This window comes from Aedes albopictus, chromosome 1, assembly GCF_035046485.1.
Source record: "Aedes albopictus strain Foshan chromosome 1, AalbF5, whole genome shotgun sequence".
NCBI lineage: Eukaryota > Metazoa > Arthropoda > Insecta > Diptera > Culicidae > Aedes > Aedes albopictus.
This window is the reverse complement of record NC_085136.1, coordinates 159,560,925-159,585,747: the sequence shown is the minus strand read 5'-3', so window position 1 is coordinate 159,585,747 and position 24,823 is coordinate 159,560,925. Positions and strand designations below refer to the sequence as shown.

Genomic DNA, 24,823 nt, shown 5'->3' with positions numbered 1-24,823 from the left:
GACCCCTCTAGGGGGTCGCAACCCACAGTTTGGGAAACCATGGTCTAGATCGTGAGATATACGACGCCCTGACACTGAGCTCATTACAGCAGCGCTAGGGCCACGTAATGAGTGATTCTCGAACTCAATTGTTTTCTATGCGACAGCTGTTAGTCTTCTTAGCAACTTCGCTGAAGACAGTATCCTTCTAAGTGGTCCAGTACGCGAGATATACGACGTTCACACTAAACTGGAAGCTTCTAAGAACAGTAGCGCCACGCAGTGAGCGATTCTCGAACTACACTGTGGTGCAAAATCGATCGGACAAACGCCGAGTTTCATACAAAATGGCCAACTTTGAGGTGCTGTAACTATGGTTTGCCTTGATGAATTGAGCTCAAATTTTGGAAAGAAACCATAAATATGCTGAATTTGACGTATACAAAGTACAAAATGTTTTCGTATACAGGTCTGTGCATTCAAAACGTGCAGAAGCGATCGGACAGCGGTACGCCTTTGATTTATTTACACACGTGCCGCTGTCCGATAACTTTTGCACATTTTCAACGTCTTGTCATGCCCAGACCTGTTAACGAAAACATTTTTTACTTCGTATACGTAAAATTTAGGATCTAGGACCATTTGGTCAGAGGAACCTATTTTGGACACTTGCTGCTATAACCCAGTTTATTTTAATCTGATTGACTTGAATTTTTGATCACAGCTAGATACTGTGCGAATTTGATCTTATTCTAAAAATCAAGTTATTCGGTGAAAAATTGACTGAGTTATAGCATCAAGTGCCTAAAATAGAACCTGCCCAAATGGTCCCAGATCCTATTTGTGATTTCTTGTCAAAAATTGAGCTCAATCCATCAAGGCAAACCATAGTTACAACATCTCAAAGATGGCCGTGGCCATTTTGTATGAAAATCGGCGTTTGTCCGATCAATAGAGTCCTGAAGTTAGAAAATTAGAATAACTAGCCACATAAGTCCAATGTCGCGACTGTTCGTGTGACTAACATCTAGTTTGCCACGTCCTTACACCGCACAGTGGTTCACGAATCAGATTTACGAGGAAAGATGCATTCAACGCCTTCAAATGAGTTTTTATGCAAATATGGTCTTCTACAAAGCTGGCCCCAATAATAAGGCCCTCTTTAAAATGTGCATAAAAATTAGGGTGGTCCATATTGTCAAAGAAATTGATCACCAAACTTTTTTATTTGCAAGAATAACTGTATACATTCTTCGGGAAAGTTGTGAATCTTTCGATTTGGAGCAAGTTTGCTGAAGACTTGTTTTATGTAGCTTTAAAATTGACCGATCTAGAGGTATTTTTCTGAATAAGCTTAGGGTGGTTCAAGAAAATCCGGTTTTCTGGCGTTAACTTTTTCAGTTTTGATTTTTCATCGAATTCGCATAAGAAACACTTGTAGAGCTTTTGAAGACGTGTCGTTTCGTGCGCTGAGATGGTCGTTATCTCTTTTGGTTCAAAAGTTACGAGTTTAAAAAAAACACAGTTTTTTTAAGGGTTTATGATGGGTTGGGGCAAACATAAAAAATATCTTTTGCCCACATTGAAAAAAAGAAATGTTGTTATAAAACATATCAAAAAATTAGAAGGGGTGTTATTTTTGTAACTCAAGTGAAAAATAGTTGAAAGTGCCTATTTTTTTCTACAAAATCATCAATATCTTTTGAACGGAATGACGTAGCAACATTCTCAGCGCACGAAAATGCTTCAAAATGTTTTTTGAAGCTCTAAAAGTGGTTCTTAGGCGACTTTGACGAGAAATTTGAAACAAAAGAGATAAAGCAATAAAACGATTTATTCTAGCGTCACCCTATGAAAACTATGAGAAACTGCTCCAAATTTGGTCAAAACAGTTTAAACGCTTTATCGTTTTTGTTTCAATTTCTCATCAAAGTTGTCTAAGAACCATTTTTAGAGCTTTAAAAAACGCACATTTTCGTGCGCTGGGAATGTTGCTACGTCATTTCGTTCAAAAGATATTGATGATTTTCTAGAAAAAATAGGCACTATTCAAGTATTTTTCACTTGAGTTACAAAAATAACACCCCTCTAATTTTTTGATATGTTTTATAACAACATTTCTTCTTTTGAATGCGGGCAAAAGATATTTTTTATGTTTGCCCCAACCTGTCATAAACTATGAAAAAGTTAACTCAAGAAAACCAATTTTTTGAACCACCCTAAGCTTATTCAGAAAAATACCTCTAGATCGGTCAATTTTAAAGCTACATAAAAAGTGTCTTCCGCAAACTCGCTCAAAATTGATATATCTACAACTATCCCGAAGAATGTATATAGTTATTCTTGCAAATAAAAAAGTTTGGTTCCCAATTTCTTTGAAAATATGGACGACCCTAATTTTCATGTTTCAGTAGTTAAAATATATTTAAAAAATAAGAAAAATCAGCAAAAAGTTACCAAACTTTGATAAGAAACCTTACATTTGCCGAATCTTAGTAAAGCTAAACTTTTGTAAAATTCAGATGAATGTCGATAATATGAACTTAAAAGGAACAACTGAAAGTGATACCAATAAAAATGGAAATGCAATAAGTGTATGAAGTATATCATTAAAAATTTCAAGAGGACTCATCTGACCACCCCGCTGTATTCTAATTATAAAAACTATTTGATGCTCACCCACTCGCAGTGAATATTTATAACATTTTCTACCGATATTTAATTTAAAAATAGACTTTACCGCTCTATCCGGAGCCAGATTGGTTAATTATACTAGAAACTCGGAAACTTATCTAATTTTACAAGACAAAGAGTTAACTGATGCTGCAAACTTGGGCAAAAATCTAAAAGAGCACTATAAATAAACAAGTTTGAGGGCTACGTAACGTAAGTTTATCATTACCTATGAAAGTGATAAAATATATTTATTTAAAAAGGAATCCAAATTTGCAAAAAAAAGACTTATTTAAAAAAATTGCGCTGGTGGGTCGCCAAATTCTTTGAAAATCAAAAGTGGGTTGCAAGCTGAAAAAGTTTTGAGAATCTCTGCACCACAGTGTACGTTGAGTATAACGTCGGAATGAATGTCATCAATAAGTTTTCCAATTCAAAAATGGCTATTGTTGTATTATCGGCATTCAATAACAATTTGTTCTATGTCGTTGTAGAGACTTGAGTACGTGTTTGACGAGAAAGGCACTATCGCCAGGTGGATCAATTATACTTACTCACGATTATTATGTGTAAAAATTGTGGAAATCCATTCACTTCTTTGTGAGTTATAATGTCATAAAGTTGAAAAACCACGAAAAAGTGTAAAAAAAGCCCCGCACGACGGTACTTAATTCTAAGTGCCTACTGAAATTTCAAAAATTATCTGTTACAAATTTGTCAGATTGTCATATTCAAACATCATGGGAATTTCGGAATGATTCCGGAAGGGTTCCTGGGGGTTCTTTGGGGCTTCTAAGGGAGGTTCCATGGATGTTCCAGAGGCGTTTCAAGGCGTAAGGCTTTTCAGGGGAGGGTTTCGGGGTTTCTGAATTTCAGGTGATTATAAGGATATATCCCCTGCAACGCCCTTGGAACCCTCTAAAGTCCCATAGAACGGCCCTCAAACCCATGGAAACCCCCGGAACGCAACTCTCTTAAACTCTTTCGAACAGCTTTGGAACACTTTTGAAATCCCATAAAACGCCTCTGAAACCTCCTGATCTCCCCTGGACCCGGTGTCTGCAACAAAAAAAATAACTAAAAAGAATCTGGGACAAAAACATTAGCTTTCCCTTAGCTTTCATTTGGTGGGTGACTTAGCGATACTGATTTTTTTCTAATTATATTGTTCTACCGTAGACACCGTGTGGAACGACCCTGAGACCCTCTGAAACCCCGTCATACTCCATTAAAAGCCAGGAACGCTCTTCAAACCCCCTGAAGCCCCTTGGAACACTTATAAAACCTCAGACTCCCTGGAACGCCCCTGAACCCAGAAACTCTCTGAAACCCCATGGAACTCCCTTGAAACCTTGGAAAACCACTAAAACACTTTTAAGATCCCCGTAAACCCTACGGAACGCCTCTGGATCCTCCTTAAAACCACTGAAAGCCCCTGTGAAGCCCTCAATCTCCTGGAATGCCCTTGAATCCCGTTGACACCCGGCTCCGAGAGTGCCGATAGCACGCTCCAGAACACCCCTGAAATGTCCCTAAAACCTATTGAAATGCACGATTAGTGTGACAATTATGCTTCCCGTGAAATGAAATAGCAAATTGCATCTGCGAATAGGGCCTTTCACCGTAACCAGCTTAAATCCTGTAACTTGCAAACGGAAACTAAATTCGATCTGGGAATGTCCATAAATGTATTCACCAGTGAATCAAAATTCAACCATCGCGCAACAATAATGACAATGTCGCAACCAGTATTAGTTGCGACAAAACAACACATGCGACATAAGTTTGTCCCAACTTGAAAAAAAATGGGATTAATATCGTACACCACGAGTTAAGAGATTTTTAAGCCTTGCATTGCGATTTTTGAACGGTAACTTTGAGTCGGTAAACACTGCAACTCTGATGAAGCTCTATCATCAAACAGTTTCGACTTTGGGTGAGTAGTAATTGATTATTCACTAGTTGAAAAGTACGCAACAAATTCAGCTTCCGTTTTGTCTGCAACAAAAAAAAAATCGAGATCATGTCATTATCTGTTACCAGTAGGGATAAAGAGTAATCGTCGCACCTTCTTTGTTGCATGTTTTCTGCCTCTTTTGTCTGACAATTCTCTTCACTGGTATTCACCGTTAATTCAGAGTGTGATTTCATACAGCAATTATTATTTTCAATTTCTATATGAACCCTCCGGATTCAAATGTCTTAACCAACGTTCAACAGCTTCTAAAAGTACGTTTTTGGATCTGTTTTGAATTTTCTTGAGTAAAAATGATAAGTGGTTTTGAGGGGTACCCTTTGCTGGGGGCACCATTGCTTCCCATCTTTTCCAAATAAATGTTAGCTTTCAATTTGCAATCTACCACGCAGAGCAACGTAATTCTTCTGAATGTACTCCAACAATCTTTTAACGAAGCTCTTCTTCGGCTAACTGAATGTTTATGCAACATGCACTTGAAGAGAAACATTTGTATTCTTTACAAGCACTAGAGGTTGAGGTCACGGCATACAAATGTAACTAGTTTGGCCGTTTGATCTTACGTCTTGGGAAACTACAGTTGAAAGGGCACTTTGAGCGAACGGGACTCTTCACGTGTAGGCACAATTTGAAAGCGCAAAACGCGCTGCGCATCACAAACATCTCGGCTCGGCACATAAATCATCTCTGTGAAAAGGTACGTGTTGGTAGGCAGGGTCCGGATAGTAGCTATACGATAGCCGTGAAGCTGTAAGCACACAATTAGCGTATACAAAGTGCATCCAACAATTCATTTACCGCATTTTCACCTACATGTGTGAGCGAAACACGCGGACCATTTGGCATCTAACGGCTTCTCTTTCTCATTCCAGCCCATTTATGTGCGTAAAACACCACCACCGCACCGCATCGGTCCATTGAAAGCGAAACCTCTTGAACCCCGCAAAGACTTAGAGGTACCCGGCTTGATCGTGTGGAGAGCCCCTGAAAGATGAAAATGAAATCTTCATAAATACCTACCTGCCTGCTGCCTCCGTTCTCATCATCTGCGTCCATACCTCTAATAACCACCCAGAGCACACCCAGCTGATTGCGCATTTTAGCCACGGCGCACTTGGAAATTAACTCCGCAAGTTATTACGATCTCTAACCACCCCGTTTTTTTGCATCCGTGCATAATAGTGACGTGTACAGGAAAAATATACGTGTGAGCTTGTCCGGTTATAATTATTACGCGCTTCAAAGGAATGCTGCAGGTGATTAGTATCGTAACAAGATTAATTCAGTGCAGTGAGAAAATATCGCCCCTAAGTGTTCATACAAAAGCCCTCCTCTGGCTTATCAATATGGTTCGGTGTGAACCCATCAACAAAAAAAAGTATTGTCGCTACAACACAACTCCGGAAATCAAAATTACTCATTTTGCTACCGTTTTAAGTTGGTGCAATATTGTAAGTGTTGATCGCATATACAACGCCCCCCAAAATACCGCAAAAAGCGTTCGGAGTTAGAATTTCTGACGCGGAACTAACAGCTGGCTGATTCTAATTGCCCCTTGAACCGATTTGCGATTACCTTTTAGGGTTCTTTGACCTATCTTGTCTGTAAGGTACGAATGATACAGGTTGTAGGAGGTTTTCTTATGCATTTATGTTTAACCCTGTTTTGCTTCACGTTTTTAGCGGTTTCTCATTGTTGCGGTCTATAACAGCTCGATCTATGAATTTGTATGACCTTCTTAATTCTAATGTATGTTATGCCAAGCAGGAAGTTGCAAATAAAGCAATTTCACCAAAAGTCTTCGAGATATCGTCGTTTGACTCAATTATCATATTAATAATGATTGAGCAAGCATATGCAAAATTAGTGAATGCTCTAAAATTCGTTGTACTGATCCGCGAAGAACATACCGGCCTTGGCGAATTCAACTCCATTGATGACTGTAACGAGCACAACATATTCATTCAGCAACAACACCCCAGCAATATCTAGGCTGCCGAAGAAAATATATTCATTTTACCCAGCATTTCCATTAAATATAGCTCAACGAGCGTGAAGGGTGAACTGGTTTCGCCTTAAAAAGGTTTCCTGTAGCACTGGAACGAATAAAAGTGCGCGGCAAAGATTTCGTAACATATTTTGGCAGCTCGAATCGAATCGAGCGAAAGTGATTTTAGCGAACAATGTATCGTTCAAACGCCAATTTATTTGCACGACCGAGACTAATGATTTGGTTTCGGTAGAGTTTGTGTATGCAGGGAGTGGGCATCTGTATCTTGCTGCAAATGCTCATCTTTTGACTGTCTAAATATTTAGATCATCTCGTGCAGCCTATATAGGCTATATATCAGGTATCAGAAGGCCGGCTCCAGAGGTGTGTTATCTTCAATTTGGGACATTTGTGCCATTGCCATAAATTCTAGGACTTTTCAGGCAAAACTATATGCATTTCCTCATATTTTATTTTATTTTTGATTTTTTTTTATTAAATATCGGAGCAATATTTTCAAAATCGGGTTTTGTACACATGGTCGGGGCTCTGCTAAACCTAACCAAAGACCATTTTTTGAAAAATTAAGTTTTCTTAACCATTGGATGAAGAAAATGATCATAATCTTTCCACCATGTAAAAATCCAGTAATTTGAATAGCTCTTTGTGGAGTAAATTCCAAATCTCTGCTTGGCAGAGCATAAAAAATGAAATAACATCCAGCCAGTGAACTGTAATCCATTTCATGGAATCAGCGAAAACCAAAATTCGATCCAGTTGATGAGCACTTTAGGTTCTCCTCATCGCCATCAGATTTCTAACTTGTTATCAACTCATAGTAACAATCCATGGATGCGTGTCTCCAAATTCCGCAGATGCGAAGGTTCCGCACATCGTCCTCCACTTGATCGATCCACCTCGCTCGCTGCACACCACGTTTTCTTGTATCTCGAAAACCATTTTCGTCGGGTTGCTATCCGACATTCTGATGACGTGACCCGCCCACCGTTGTCTCCTGATTTTCGCGGTGTGGACGATGGTCTCAGCAGCGGATGAAGCTCGTGGTTCTTCTCCATCTTCCATCTGCATTCCGCCGTAGATGGTACGCAGCACCTTCCGTTCGAAAACTCCAAGGGCGTGTTGATCATCTGCACGTAGAATCCATGCTTTGTGCCCATAGAGGACTACCGGTCCAATCAGCGTTTCGTAGATAGTTAACTTCGTGTGACGGCGAACTTTATTCGATCGTAGAGCTCTGCGGAGTCCAAAGTAAGCTCGATTTTCTGCCACAATGCTCTCTCTCTCTCTCTGAATTTCTCTGCTGATGTCGTTGTCGGCGGTCACCGGTCACGAGTGAGCCCAAGTACATGAATTCTTCAACCGCCTCGATTAACCGCGGCTTTTCGTTTTCTCGACGGTCCCGGCATCGCGATTCCGATACTGCTGTTCAATTCACTCTGACGGTTTGTTTATGCTTACACTTTTTTGTCACCCGGCCACCGGCTGGCAGTGTTGCCGATACATTTGGTTGTAATTCAATAAAACATATTATATTTAAAAAATTATAATAATTTTTGCAACAAAGAGAACGAAAACTTATCAGAAATTAAAAGAATATAATACTTAATTATGACAAAAAGTTTATTTTAGAGATAACAGTCGAAAATATTCAGGTTTTTCGGATTTTCTATTTGAATTTACTCAATGTCGATTGGCATTACTGGATGTGATGATTAATGATTATCCACATATACAGTTGTACGCAACGTGTATGATTCGAGCCAGCAAGAGTGTAGCAGAAAAATAATATCGGTTTTGGTTTCGAATTTTAAAATCTATAGTTCATTAAAATTAAACAAGTTTGTGGTGTGGAGAAGCATTTAGGCAGTGAATTAGTGATGTACAATTATGTGACCTACAATTTCAACGGTGTACGATGCGTATTTTAGTCAAATAAATTCAATGACGAAAATGTGGAGCAAACAGAATTTGAAGACCAAGAAGAAGAAGAGTGTGTTGTGCAAAATGACAAATTTGGAAAATTGAATAAAACCCCAAAATTTGTGAATCAACAGCTCCAGTTTTTGGTGGAAGAAAATCCTTGAAACTTCTGCTATCATCGAACGTAGTACGGAATGTAATCAACGATTTGAATTAAGGTAATTTTTAGAGAATTTGGACATAACAAGTTTATTTACCAACACATACAAATATTTCATCAATGATTGCGAAGTACGCCATATTTGAATGACACAAGAAAAAGCCTTAAGGTTGAAGGATTCGTCATTGATATCATCGTAATCATTGAAATTCAAAAAGCAGTTTTCCCGTTCAAAACACAAATGTTTCTAATGAAAATGTATTCACCGCGTTGCAGATGGAAAATGGAATGCAGTGAATACATTTTCATAACGAATATTTGTGTTGTGCACGAGAAAACTGCTTTCGAAATTTCAATGATGACGATTGTGGAGTTTGTACGTCCAATGTACTTGACAGCTTGACTAATAATAGCCTTCCCGTACACATCGCCTACTCAGCAATATGCTAAACTTCCACATCTCCTTTTCTTCAACGGAAAATGTGTAGTCAGTAATTTTTTTCAACATTGGTAGCCATGTTTTCATTATCTTAAATCCACTATTTAGATCATCTACGATCTTCTAAAAGATTCAATGTAATACCGTTAAAGAGGGATACTTAGAAATGCAATACCTGCGTCTACGATTTAGGCTAACTTCTTCATGGCATAACTCATGGTTAATTCCAAATCTCAGACAACTTTTATTTCAGAGTTCCCAGTTCACGGGCTTCGACGTTACCTTAACGCGCCTTCTAAGGCGACCATTGAGCTTCCCCCGGACCTAGCAGATCGAATCTGCTGTAACGGCTACTCTCTTCAATCTTTGTGTCTGGCCCGATCAGATACTATCCGTCGGGTTCAAACAAAAAGGTGAACTTGCTTTCGCTGAACGCAACGGATCGAATCCGTCGCTCCAGCAGCTCCCTTTGATGGCGAGCTTTTTGCAACTACCGGACCCGGCAGTTCGAAACTGCCGCTTCGGTTGCTCCCATCTATGGTGAGCAGACAGCCTGACCCGGCGAATCGTATTCGTCGCTAAGGCAAGCCCCCTTCTAAGGCGGACTTTTTCAAACAGCCTGACCCGATGGATCGAATCCATCGCTAAGGCAACTTCCCATCTAAGGCGAAGTTGTTTTTGTAACTGAACAGCCTGACCCAACAGATCGAATCTGTTGCTAAGGCAGTCCCCTTTCAAGGTGGACTTTTCGAATAGCCTGACCCGGTGGATCGAATCCACCGCTAAGGCGACAACCTGACCCGACGGATCGTATCCGCCGCTAAGGTAGCTCCCTCTTAGGTGAGCGTTTATTTAGCCGAGCCTAACGGATCGATTCAGTAGTTTCGGCAGGTTTCGGCGGTTTTGATGGACATTTCAATAGGCCATCCGTTCAATTTGCACCGTAGAGCTTGCTTCTTCACAACGGCAGTCTTGTTAGGAGAGTTCCCTCAGTGGTTTTTCGACTTCTGGCTCAGCGTGTACGATTACTTCCGTTTTGCGGCAATGATTTGGTACAGCTGCAGCTCTTCGCAGAAACGATATTTTTGAAGTATTTTTTTCACAATTGCCAGTGACGGCGGAGGTACTTCTTCAGAGGACCAGGCTGTGTTGCCGAGCTTCAATGGTGATGCCTTTTCCATTGCACGCTGGTTCTTTCGTCGCCAATGTGGAGTTTGTACGTCCAATGTACTTGACAGCTTGACTAATAATAGCCTTCCCGTACACATCGCCTACTCAGCAATATGCTAAACTTCCACAACGATAATATCAATGACGAATCCTTCAACCTTAAATCATCGTCGATATAAATTCAGGGTGGCGGGCGCGTTGATTCCTCCCTGGAGCCCTTTGCCATCATGTACTTTGTCTTCGACACATTAAGGCTTTTTCTTGTGTCATTCAAATATGGCGTACTTCGCAATCATTGATGAAATATTTGTATGTGTTGGTAAATAAACTTGTTATGTCCAAATTCTCTAAAAATTACCTTAATTCAAATCGTTGATTACATTCCGTACTACGTTCGATGATAGCAGAAGTTTCAAGGATTTTCTTCCACCAAAAACTGGAGCTGTTGATTCACAAATTTTGGGGTTTTATTCAATTTTCCAAATTTGTCATTTTGCACAACACACTCTTCTTCTTCTTGGTCTTCAAATTCTGTTTGCTCCACATTTTCGTCATTGAATTTATTTGACTAAAATACGCATCGTACACCGTTGAAATTGTAGGTCACATAATTGTACATCACTAATTCACTGCCTAAATGCTTCTCCACACCACAAACTTGTTTAATTTTAATGAACTATAGATTTTAAAATTCGAAACCAAAACCGATATTATTTTTCTGCTACACTCTTGCTGGCTCGAATCATACACGTTGCGTACAACTGTATATGTGGATAATCATTAATCATCACATCCAGTAATGCCAATCGACATTGAGTAAATTCAAATAGAAAATCCGAAAAACCTGAATATTTTCGACTGTTATCTCTAAAATAAACTTTTTGTCATAATTAAGTATTATATTCTTTTAATTTCTGATAAGTTTTCGTTCTCTTTGTTGCAAAAATTATTATAATTTTTTAAATATAATATGTTTTATTGAATTACAACCAAATGTATCGGCAACACTGCCAGCCGGTGGCCGGGTGACAAAAAAGTGTAAACATAAACAAACCGTCAGAGTGAATTGAACAGCAGTATCGGAATCGCGATGCCGGGACCGTCGAGAAAACGAAAAGCCGCGGTTTTAAGATGGATAGAGAGGAAGAAGAAAGTTGAGAATGCTGAGCCGGACCTAATTCGTTCCAGCGCAGCAACAGAGAACCCGGATAGGAACGAAATCCAGCAGCCAGAAGCCACGATTGCAGGTAAGCCTCCAGTTGGATGGTAATGTTTTGGTACTTTTATCTTTCTTCTATCCAAGAATGGTCTACGAATCACTTTAAACTAAAACAAATTACTTTTTTCAGATGATTTTAGCGACTGTAGTGACGACTACTGCACACTGGAAAATGCCCCATCGGTGCCTCCCGTTCCAACAACCGAAGAGGCGTATGCATCGGAGTCCATGGAGCTGTTGGAGAGATGCTCCAACTGCGCCGAACTTCCGATATGCGATATCGACGAATTGCCCTTACCAGATCTTTCGTTCGACGAGACTTTGGACCTCGAGGACTTAAGTTATGCATCATATCGGCAGTCCGGCGATGCAGTAGATGTGGAAGAATTATTCACCGTGTCACCCGCACTCACCCAACCAGTTTCTCTGCTGTCCGATTTAGCGCAAAACGAGGAGTTCTTGCTGAAAAGTTTCTCCAGCGACCACCGTATTTCGCCTACGCTACAGTTGCCGCTTCTTGCTAATGACGATGATGACGAGGAAACACAAACCGAGGAGAAAATTACAACTTCTAAAACCATCCCCAATATCGCACAGTTTTTCGTAGCGGGCTGTTTCGACAAAGAGGAAGCGGACTCGCAGGCAGCAGCTTCTTTGCCGACGGAATCAAATGCACGAGCCATCGAAGCTGACATCGCAACAGCTAACACGATGCAGGTAGATGATAGTAGGACTGACCAAAGTAGCGTTCATGAATGGTCAAACGAAGGGGTGATGTCATCAATCACAATGGACTCATCGTTGGAGCTTTCTGCACAACAGCAGAGCATGGAACTCTCTAGCAATCGTACGGGTAAAACTATACAGTTTTATAGTATTTTCAGTTTATTTATTATTTTGCACTTGGTTTTAGATTACTTTTGTGGAGAAGGCGAACAGGAAAAACACACACAACCTATTCGTATGAACTTGACAAAATCAAAAACCATGATTATCAACATCCCAGGAAGACCACTAGATGCACAGAGCCACATGGACTGTTACTGTTCGGCCTGTATCAAAAGTGCTGCGTTTCAGTCAAAGCAGCGTTCGCAGACAATTGGAAAAGAAACAGTCCAGCATGAGATTAGAGATGAAGACGCAGCTCAAGCCAAGATGCGAAGAATCTACGACAAATTTGAAGGAGTACATTTTCCTACTGGGAAATATGACCATTGTCGCCCGTTCGTGAGAACTGCTAATGAAGACCTTCGAAAATCAACAAAAATAGCAAAAAGGTAAAGGGGATCTTATGACACTGCTATTTTTCATAAATTATGTCACGGTTCGAAGATTAACATGTGGTTTTACATAATATCAAGCGTGGGTGGTATGAATGGGAGGTCGTCTGAAATTGTCGAATTTAGTCCTACGTTATGTATGATCGATGAACGTGACGTAAGTTTGAGACAGATTCAAGCGACTTTGAACTACAAGTGTTTTATGGGGGGGGGGTTATTTTAGTTTGCAACATTCCAAAAGGACGTAACTGCGTTTTGAAACTACAATCGTACGAAACAGTGTTGCAATATTTCAATATTATTCAATTCAAGCTGAAATTAAAAAAGACAACCACTTATTTTTCTGTTTAGCGTCGGGATCAATTGGTTTGCCTCTGATCATTCAATTGGCACCAACCCCAGCATCAGTCTCTAACTAGTGATGACCGGCACATATCATTCGATTGAGTACCCAGCTATAAAGCATAACTTGTGTTGTCGCAGGGTTAAAGCATTGTTTTTGTCATTGATCCGATGTGGATTCAGCAGTGTTCCAAAAATCGCTGAAATTTGAAGCGACTTTGGCCCAACATTCGATAATGTTTCAGTTTGGTGAAATGTTTTAGGGTTTTTCGTGGTTCATGCCCAAGTAATCATTTGAGTTCATTTGGAGTGCTATGATTGACTGAAATCGATTTGAACAAGACCACGGCCTTAAAATCATAAGGCAGGCTAGTAACCTATGTTAACATCTATTTTGGATGAAAAAGGTGTTATATAAAAAAGCAATAACGCCCTTTTGAAAAGTTGACGCTGCATTGGTACTTTGGTTACGCTAGACGGATGTGGGAAGGAAGAAAGGGTTTTTGGTATTTCTTATCATATAAGGGGGTGGATTTCAAAATATGTAAATGTACCTAAGGGGTTATCCATAAAGTACGATTTGTAGAAGTGAAAAAAAATTGTAGAAGTGATGACAAAGTTGGTTTGGATCGATAAATTGTAATAATAGCAAGAGTTCGAGGCATGTAGAAATTCTAGGTACCTAAACAACTAAAATATTCCAATACATGCCCGAGTACATTCATATGTGAATCTCGGAAAATGAAGAATTAGCAGAGCAAAATTAGGAATTTCTTTTCCGCGCCTTACTTGATTTAGCTTTTTTGGTAATGAGAAATTGTATGCGTTTGCTATTTCTTGTGTGATTTATATTTTTTAAAAATATTTTGGTTTCTTGTTAACTATTTCAGATCACAAGCCGCAAATGCTGGTGATTTTTTTGTAGTTGATATACCAAAATGGAAAAAGTTGTCTGGTCGACGAGTTATTGATTTTGATTATTTTCTAAAGTGGATCATTACGGCCCAAGCGGTGCACTCCAGATGTTGCCTTGGTATATTATGCCCTTATCAAGAAGTTGTCGAATCTATGGCGTCAACGTTGTGGCTGATGTGCAATGTGTGCAGTATAGTTGTGAAAGGTTCATCGGAAGAACCGAGCTCTGGTACGCGACTTCGATTTAGTACTAGCTGGGCGATTCTGAATACCGGTTCCACGTATGCAATGGCCCAAGAGTTTTTTTCGTTTTTGGACATTCCATTTATGAGCAGGAGTTCTTTTTTCAAAGACGAGACAGCTATGGACACCATACTCGAGACTGCTCTTCAAGAATCGCTAGACAAGGCAGTTCAGCAGGAGGTAAATCTAGCTAAGCAGGAACTTATAAAAAAAAAACTGCCTGAAAATACCCCACTTGACCTTTGCTGTGAGTTAGGCGGTTCTTGGGGTCAGCGCAGCAACGGGCACCGATACAACTCAGCTTCCGGTTGCGCGGCGATGATTGGCACTCGAACCAAAAAGGTGGTCCATATTGGCACACGGAATAAAAGATGTTCAGCCTGTAACCGTAATGTATCACGTGTACAATCTAATCGACCTATCGCCCAACATAAGTGCTATAAAAATTACACTGGATCTTCTGGCGGAATGGAAAGCGACGTCATAATTGATGGATTTCAAAAGCTGCACGAAAAAGGTATCAAGTTTACAACTGTCATCACAGATGGGGATTCAACAACGGTTTCAAAACTCAAAAACCAGTGTGCATATGGTCATGAGATCAAACACCAGTTATGCTGCAACCATACATTGAAAAATGCTGGAAAAAAACTAAGAGAGGTAAGTTTCAAGACAAAAAAAAATTGCTCCTGTACACTTTTTGAGTTTCATTTTAGTCCCACATTAACCATGCAAAATTTAAACTCGATCGAGAAACTATATTTTAGCGCCCCCGTTCCACGTTGACATACGATTTACCATGAAATCACAAAATGATGACTTTTTCAGCACGAGTCGTACAATAAATACGACTAGTGCTAAAAAATGATATTTATCAACGTGTTTGTATACTTTTTTTGCTATTTCGAAAAATGCTGTTTAAAAAGATTTTTTTCTAGGTTACATACCACTATTATTGAATGAGTACCGTCTACCCCGTCTAAAAAAGTAAATGATTGATTTCTGTTGAAAAGTTTATGAGGAACCAACCCTTCGAAGACCGCAAAGCAATCTGATGCATGTGGAACCAATTTTTGTATGAGAAAACCGAATAGCAAGGCAACGCTGTTCATCATTAACGAAATCTATGTATCTATTTATATAAAAGAGTCAAGAAACGATAGAGGACGAATGTCGCTGGTGTTCCCTTTGTTCTTGTTCGCAAACATGCCGGGTATGCATACAATGCATACTTTTTCGCTTTGACACCTATATCCCTCCCTATCTCCGCCAGCAAGACATGTTGCGGCAGCGACGCCAGCGATATTATTCCTCTATAGTTTATTACCCCTATATATAGGGGCTTCGTGGCCGAGCGGTTAGCGGCGTCAGTCGTTTAGGTGTCTCGTAAGCCTCGGAGTGTGGGTTCGATTCCCGCTCCAGTAGGTGTAAAAATTCTTCACTGGGCCTCTGGGTGTAATATGTGTTGTCCGTTGTCAAATGTTTGTAATGTTCAGTCTGTAGAGGCCGCAAGGTTGAAGACGGTGTAATTGTCCTTTCATATATACATATAAAAATGAATTACTGTTTGTTTGTTTGTCCGACCCTTATGGATTCGGAAACTACTGAACAGATTAACATAAAATTTTTAACGGGGTTTTTTCAGGCAGGGAAAGGTTCTTAGCATAGTATGAGAACCCTCCCCCACTGGAAAGGGTTGCCTCCCATACAAATTAAGTTGCGGGGCACTTCTCTGTGGAGCTGAATGTCAAAAAACAGCAGGCAGGCAGTGCAATGTTTGCCATGACAACTACTATTAAATAATAAAAGCTTGTCCCTTTATCGGTCCGTCCTGACTTTGCTAAAGTAGGTATGATTCCTCGTGAAGTTTCCTTTCAAAACCATTTATCGATTTAATTTTGGGAATTACGGGATGCTCCCTGCCGTCTGGTCTTTATAAAAGTTATTTAATGCGCAGCAACTCTGAAAACTAAAAACGAAGGGCGCTAGAATTTTGTTTCTCCGATCGAGCTGAAATTCCGCACAGTTTATATATGACCTAATTAGTACCGACAATGTGAATGGGAAACAAAATGATAGGGACAGACAAAATTATCGCTTTTCTAAAAATGTTCAACTAGCTGTATCTTTTCGAAAAATGCATGAAATATCCTTAAATTTACACTTTAAGATGATAAACTAATCGTCTGTCAGTGGTCCAAATTTGGAAAGGATCAAGCTATTCTACAAGGAGTTAGAAAGATTCTAAAAAAAGGTGTTATCCGATAGTCAACTTTAAGCAATTATACTCCGGATTCATTGAAGCGAATGCATTGAAATTTTGAGCATTTATGACTTATATAATGAGCTTTGAAAAACGTTTAACTTTACTTGAAATAATTAATAAGAAAATAAGTTATAGCGAATTCAATTGTTTTATGATTTTTGAGTAATTTGGTCTATTTTCAATATGCATCCCATTACTTTTTCTTCAGTTTATTGTCGGTTATTTTGTTACCTGCCTTCAAACCAAACTAATATTCAAGTCAATTGGAGGAAATTCAAATGAACTATAATTGCTATTTAGAATTTTGAAACAATGTTGAAGTTTTGGATAATTTGATGTTATATTAGGAAAATAAACTAATCGTTATAATTTTCTACCGTGTTAAGTTAGGTAAAAAAAAATCATAGCCCATTATATAAGTCATAAATGCTCAAAATTTCATTGTATTCGGTCATTGAATCCGGAGATTATTACAGCTCAAAGTTGGCTATTGGATAACTATACCTTTTATTCTAATATTTCTCTTACTTCGCGTAGATCTTTCCCAAATTTGTACCACTCATACACAACTAGTTGATCAACTTATGCGAGGTATGCACTTCAACCGCAATCGCTCAAGTAATTTTCGTTCAGTGCATTATTTTTCCGTGACCGGAATGGTCAAGAAATTAAATACAACAAGTCCCATTTGATTTGACGTTTCGTTTCAGCTCCGTACTAGGATCCGTAATAAAGCGACGCTTTATTATTTCTTGAGCGATTCCTTGCATGAATTTTCCACGCATCGAGAGAGGCCAAGACATTTCTTGAGAACTGCGTACTACCCATTCAAGTAAAGATTTAAGGTTTTTTCATGCACTTTTCAAGAAATTTCAGCTATTTGACTGTTTCTTGAAAAGTGAAAAAATATTTGCCTGTCCCGAGGATTTTGTCTATCCCCTGTTGTATATATTTGATTTATTTCAAAAGACAATTAACTTTTATCGTGTACAATTTAAAAATCTTACTGCCTCCTGTAATGTTGAAGTATCCTAATGTTTGGGCTGTTATGTTTCATCGTTTATCTAGATCAAATGTCCAAAGCAATTTGCTGATCATGTGACCAGCCGTATTACGCGCATCACGAAGGGCGTTAGAAGTGCAATTAAGCACTGTGCGGAAAATGGATCCAGCGACATTGAAGGACTTCGGCATGATATTAGAAATGTGCCATATCATGTCTTCGGCAAGCATTCGGATTGTCGAGACTATTTCTGTGTGCATAAAATCGAACCAAACGACACTCCAAGTGTCATCGCAGATCTCGAAAAATGCGGGGTTTGGAATAAGATAGCAGTGATAATGGAAAAACTGGCGTCAAAGGCGGAATTCATATGCGAAAACAGGACTAGTAACTTGTATGTATTTTGATATGTATTTATTATCGTGGACTACTGGTAATATGAATGACAATTCATTAAATGGAATCTAGTAATTTGACTTTATTTCATTCAAATTACCAACCATCCACGGCATTGCATATTTCACATAAAACTGGACTGTGATGAAGTTGCTGTTTTTACTATTTCTTTTCCTGAATTCAGAATAAGTTATAATAATTGATAAGAGTGTAATAAATAATATTCCATCATTTTTATTACACTGAAACCTCCATTTAAGTCGATGCATGGCTGATCGAAAATAATTTTTACCGTATAGGCAATGACTAAACTATACAGTTTTATATTTTTTGACAAATCTCCTTTGTCATGCGAAGTGTTAAAAAATATAAAAGTCTATAGTTTTGTCATTGCCTGCATGGTAAAAATTATTTTCAATCAGCCATGCATCGACTTAAATGGAGGTTTCAGTGTACACAGTAGAAGTTCGCTCGGTACAAACGCTTTAACTCAAATGTTTTTTTTTAACCTCATGTCCGCTAACCGTAACAATTTTGCAGTTATCGCACCTCTATCCTTGAAAATGAAATGTCAACTGCGATGTGCTGTTTTTCGAAAACACTTATGTTGCAGTGCGATGTTTTCCAAATGCACATTTGGCTCGATTCGAACAGGTCATATCAGCATAGGAATCATAGCAAACATACGACCTGAACCTATTCAAATCGAATGCCACAAAATATCTAATACTTGTAATGATTATGTTCCAGTCGCATGTGAAATATGATAGTATTGTACAAACATATATAATTCTCGTTGATTAGTCGTTCAGCCTTACAGTGCAACATATTAAAATAATTGAGAATAATCAGATTTTACGCTAAAAGAGCTCATATTTGTGTTCTTTGATATACAATATCAGGTACTCGTTCCTGATAGTTATGTATGTTTGTACTCTGTGCACTGAAATATGTATACATCTGCTAAATTATATTTTTTTTCTCAGGGCTGAGAACTTGTTCTGTCGCTTATGCAAATATAATGTCGGTAAAAGAGTGGACACGATGAGCCGTGGATCATATCAACGGCGTGTTCAAATAACCGCACTAATGTGCAATGAGAACTACGAGTGGTACAATGTGTATATGGAAAAGTTCACTGGAAATGCACCCGGATACTGGACACAGAAGATGTTTGCCGAAAAAATGAAATCCCTGGAGCGTTCAAGAAAAGCTCAGAAAAACCCCAATTTTAGACGTCGTGCGAGATATACTCAACTGGAAAAGGAAATGGATTATGGAGAAGCAGCTGTCGAGGCAGCGGAAAACGCAGCACGTGAAGACACGGCCATTGACTGTAGCACAGCGATGTTGATGTATCAGGTAAAGCAATATGCAGTATTGATATAGTTACACTCAAACGTACACGCTGTTCTCTATTATTTTTTCACAAGATTTCCATGATTACTCACTCACGAGAACATCTAAAATCTCGTTAGATAAATGGACCCAATTATTTTTTACCGACATTCATTGTTATTTTCTGTATGATTTAGTTCTTTTTATTGATAAGTAAACAAGAAAGAAATAGCCACACGCTTTAGAAACCTCAAGAGATTTTGTTGGCGGTGAATTTCGCGAGTCAATAGCCACGCGTGAAAATCATCAACCATGATATTCAAGAATTTGAGTTATTACCAACCCTGCATGTAGTGGTTCAATGACTTATTTAATTTTATTTTTCGAATAACAGATACATGAAAACACTAAACAGAAGCTCAACAACAATATTACAATAACGGAAATGGAGGAGCTGGCAAAAGGACGGATATTGTCAAAATGCATTCCTGAAATCGTCAACGCCCGAGAAACAACTAAATGGAAAAAGTGCGAATCATTACTACAAACAACAAACACCTGGAATATTTTGAAAACAAATCGTGCGGTTGTTGGCTTGGTTCTGCGTGTAATAAAAGAAAAACATGCTATGAACCTCGAAGAAAGCCGTATGTTGATAGACCCGTGCCACGAGTTTTTGTGCTGTGTTCCAGATGGTAACTTAAAGTAGTTGATTATTTACCCTTAACTATAATGCAACTTAGTGATTTAATTTCAGCGATCTCTTCGGACGGTTCGAAAATACTTTTAATAAAGAAAAAGGAGGCATTAGGTAGTGTGAAGGAGCTTGCATCAACTGCTAAAGGAGTACTGGGATGCAAAATGAGAGATGGACTTATTATTTTGGACCGGAATACAACCATGGAGATTCAAAGTGCCCTCCATATATGTGGGAGCAATCAGTGCTATCTGTTTTTTATGCTGGGGTCCAATGTTTCGGATCATATACTCCACATTGTTGACAAGGATGAAGAATTTTTCGAGTCAAAAGTTGAGGAAAAACTGGTTGCATTTCTAAACGACTACTTTTTGAAGAAAGTGGTGGAAAAACAAATTACAGTTAAACAATAAATGAAGGATTAAAAGATTGTTTGATGTAAAGTCCCATTTCTATGAAATACAGGATAGTTGAAAGGACATATAAAACAAAATTCTTGGTCTCGAATTTTTTTTATAAATTTTGAACTAAATATATCGTAGTGTAACCATTGAACTCCTAGACATTTCCACATTTTGTAAATATACTTAAATTAGTAAATATACTACTGGAGACAATACTACACCATAAAGTTAGAGCTCTCGGTATGTGTACATTGAGGATTTTGTGCTAATCCCAAGCCTCATCTATTGGTTCCCTGTGCAATTCCGGTAGCTCATGCTCATGTTCATGCTACTGGAGACAATACTACACCATAAACTTATTTCAAGACCTGAAGAAAACATTTAAATTTTGTGAGCCCAATCGGGTACTCAATAATATTCATTACGGTGTAATTTGTCCGCGTAATTTGTCATTTGTGTAAATTATTTTTAGCGTGTTTAATTATTTCCAGGAGTTTGAATTCGGATTATTTAGCTCATTACTACTAAATAACCCTTGCGTCAGACCTTTTCCGTACATTACCAGGAGACGATAAGTGTTAAAACTGATGGGAGTGGGTAAGTTGGTCTACTGCCAGAGCTGAAACGTGATTTACCACATTTTTGTGCTGTTCTAGAATTGCTCAGTTTTCAATGAATCCTACTCAATTTTGGGTATCTTCCTTTTAATAAACCTAATTGACCATTTTCTCAATGAACCTTAATTGACTGGATGATGCTTAAGAAAATCCTGCCGAAAAAAATATCCTGATAGGTGAATTTTAATTGACTCCACTAGAAAACATTTTTTTTGTTTAGTTTTGCATATAAACAAATGCTTTGCACACATACTCTCACATCGTTGAATGACTGTTATTGCATCAATACAGATGCAATGCAATTAATTGAGTGATCTGTCGTATCTCCTTAATGACTAATCTGATTCGCCTGGTTTCACTCTGTAGTCGGCTGTACGCTTCCGCCATCGTCTAACCAAGCAGCTGAACGGACTTTCTTTCCACTTATCCCCGCTGTCCTTATTACACCCTCTAAAGCAATGTCGAACAGCAAGATTCGAAAGGACTCGGGAGTGCCCCTGATAGTCGAACTACGCACATCACCATCGTCGCCTTGATCAATCGTATCAGATTATCTGCGAATCCGTACTCGTGCATAATCTGCCAAAGCTAGTTTCGACCGTTTGTATCATACGCTGATTTAAAATCGATGAACAAGTGATGTGTGGGCACGTTGTATTCGCGGCATTTCTGCAACACCTGGCGGATGGCGAACATCTGGTCCGTTGTAGCGCGTCCAGCCTGATATTGCCCCACGAACTTATTTGCAATCGGTGACTGACGGTGGCATAAAATTTTATAGCCAGCGCTCAGTAGTGTGATCGCGCGACAATTCCAGCAATCCAACTTGTCGCCCTTTTTGTAGATGGGACATATGATACCTTCCATCTATTCCTCCTCCCAAAACTTGGTAATGACCCGGTGTAGTGCTCTCACCAGTGATTCTCCACTGTATTTTAGAAGCTCGCATGGTAGTTGATCTGCTCCTAACTTCGCTAACCTCCTCAATTCCTTGTAAGATTATCTTTTTTTGCCGGCTGTTCGGGTTCGTATCGAAGTTGACCATCAATGTTAACTTCTTTTCCCGATCAGCCTAGATAGCTGTGTAGTGTCGGTAGCGGTTGTCTCAATTGGCTAAGAATAACACTACGGACCGCCTGATCCAGTGGTAAGAGTCCACTAAACAGGTGACCCCTAATTCGTGGTGTTATGCGGCTTCATGCTTACCGTGCCAAAGAATGAATGGTTAGGGGGGTCTAATAAAAACCTAACCACAAACGGAGCCTGTGGAGAATTAGGGCGTCCTCCACAGTATTACGCCCTTACTGCGCTAACCGGAACAATGGTGCAGTGGACCTTGCGTTTCTCCGAGATAATCAGTTGCCCTTCTTAAGTCTCAAATTTGAGGCTAAATAAGGGCGGGGTTATTCAAATGTTGTTAATTAGCTTACATTACTACCTCTATGGGTTCGCTTAATGCGTTTTCGCCATTGGCGTTTTTCAATTGACACCGATTTGGTTCGTTGTTGATGTTTCCTTTTTGTGCTGTGATTGTGAAGAGTGTAATCCTGTCTAGTTTGGGTAGTGGCTACGACAAGGAAACCTCAGATCAATTTTCAGCGTAAAAAGCGTATGTAGCCCAAGTGGATCTACTTCAAAAAGTTCAATTTCGTAGGGTAACTTCTGTATAGGTTACCTTGTGAACCCAGCTTTGCTTTTTTCATTATAGATGAACTGTCGTGCCTCGAGCATGCTATATTTTAGAATAACGTTAACAGTATGTTTCAACCTTTCCTTATGGATGCCTTCAAGCAAGCTCTTGTTTTCAGCATCTTTTCGCTGATATTCGGCATCTGAAGTAGCTCAAACATTGTTTTGAGATGCTTCACTTTGATGGAATACTTAGGTAGTACAGTTCATGGCTAACTTAACATAGAATTGCACCTAACCCAACTCTGCATGAGCAGAATTTGTCATGAGTTGACTGATTGGCATGTGTCAGATGAGGACTCTCCATTTGACCTTTTTGCACTTTGGAGTGTTCCTTCGCAAACTTTGCGTATTCAGGCGTCCCTGCTCAACAAGCTAGGGAACCTGTAATAATTGGTTGCGATCACATTTTATGGATAACTCGCTTCCATTGCTACTCCAAGAGAGTTTCATTATGGTTTTGTTATTACAACGCCCTTCATTGTGGTATACCATAGCTACTGCTTTGAAAGAAGCTTGTCCTCTGCGGTCTGTGCGGACCGAAAGAGGTATTCCTGAATGGAACTCGGACCTGTTCAAGTTCTAAATATCTTCGGATAAACCAGTCTTTTGTATAGCTACGAATCTTTAGCTTCTACCCCGAGGATTGTAGCTGTAGAATCGATTTAGTGGGCAGTAAAAAGCTCTGCTTACTTCAAACCTCCTGGAGCAAATGGGGCTTTGTCCTATTTTTCTCCAGAGGGATTTGAGTTTTTCAAACATGTTTTGAACTCTTGTAGTTTTCTATTGGGTATTTTCATGGCGTGAAATTACTCTGTAGTTTTATCCGAAAGGGTGCGTGCGTTGTAAAAAGAAGGAATAAGTTCCAGATTTATCTGGTTACGTCGTTCTTTCTGAAATGCTCGAAACGCATTGTCGATTATCACATCTGTGATGTTCGTCTGGCTAATATGCCTGTTCATGTGAACTCACATGTCTCCCAATTTGGGATGTCCACAGTGACTCTTTTACACAAAGTTGTATACGTTTTCAAGAAAGCACTCGCTCAAACGTAGTTTTTGCTTGGGTGATTTCTTGAATATTGAGGATGCTTTTGATGACGTGCCTGTCTATGTCATATTGAAAGTCGCATGACGTCGCAAGCTACCTCCAATGAGCTATAGGCTCTTTTTACGCTTATGCGTTTTACAGTGTCCTTTTCAGGGCACTGATTAACCCCGTTGTGGTATGAGCTATAAGCTCTCGTTGCGCTTATGCGTTCATTCCCTCTTCTAGGGCACCCCTTCCTATTTCATCACCTTTCCCTTTCCCAATTCCCATCCCTTGTCCCATTCTCCCTCAGGTAAATGATGAAATAGGCTCATATGTATGGCGATGGCACAAATGTCCCAAATGGAGGATAACGTGCCTCTGGAGCCGGCCTGATGGTAGTTGATCTGCTCCTAACTTCGCTAACCTCCTCAATTCCTTGTAAGATATCTTTCGTCCTGCACACGTACTTCTAGAGCTGTTACCACGCCACCTTCTGTGCTGGCAACGTCGCCATTGAGGTGCTCATCGTAATGCTGCCGCCACTTCTCGCCCACCCCACACTCGCTAGTGAGAAGGTTCCCGTCATTGTCTCGGCACATGTCGGCTTGTGGCACAAAGCCCCTGCGCGAGCGGTTCAGCTTCTCGTAGAGCTTCCGTGTGTCCTTATCGCGGTAAGGTACACCGGGGCAAGTTGAAACATGTGGGGGGTGGGACAAGATGAAACAGCGCGCGGGTTAACATGATGTTTTCTAATGATGATAAACAGTTAGATCGACATAACACACAGTTTTTTATTCGATCAATCTTTCAGCGAAAGACAAATTTTCAAATTGTATTGAAATCTATTTCAAAACTTCGTGTTTCATCTTGCCCCACCCGTTTCAACTTGCCCCGGTGTACCTTACAGCTCTTCCATCGCTTCGCGATCCCGTTCTTCCTGCTGGTGCTTTTTCCTCCGGAAGACTGAATTCTGCCTGTTCCGTGCCTGTCTATAACGTGCCTAACTGTTCACATTCGCCATCTTACCAGTCGTTTCTGTGATTCGGAATTGCGAA

The 24,823-nt window shown here is 39.5% G+C and overlaps 2 protein-coding genes across 2 annotated transcripts in view; one reads left to right on the top strand and one right to left on the bottom strand.

Annotated features, from left to right (window-relative positions):
* LOC109431391 (uncharacterized) overlaps window positions 1–24,823 on the bottom strand; it is a 172,374-nt gene that overhangs the window by 115,468 nt on the left and 32,083 nt on the right. The window lies entirely within an intron of this gene.
* Window positions 9,065–22,792, top strand: LOC115270124 (uncharacterized). Its single transcript, XM_062845635.1, has 2 exons — window positions 9,065–12,399; window positions 12,460–22,792. Exons 1-2 carry the CDS (start codon window positions 11,775–11,777, stop codon window positions 12,825–12,827), a joined length of 993 nt encoding a protein of 330 aa, XP_062701619.1. The 5' UTR covers window positions 9,065–11,774; the 3' UTR covers window positions 12,828–22,792.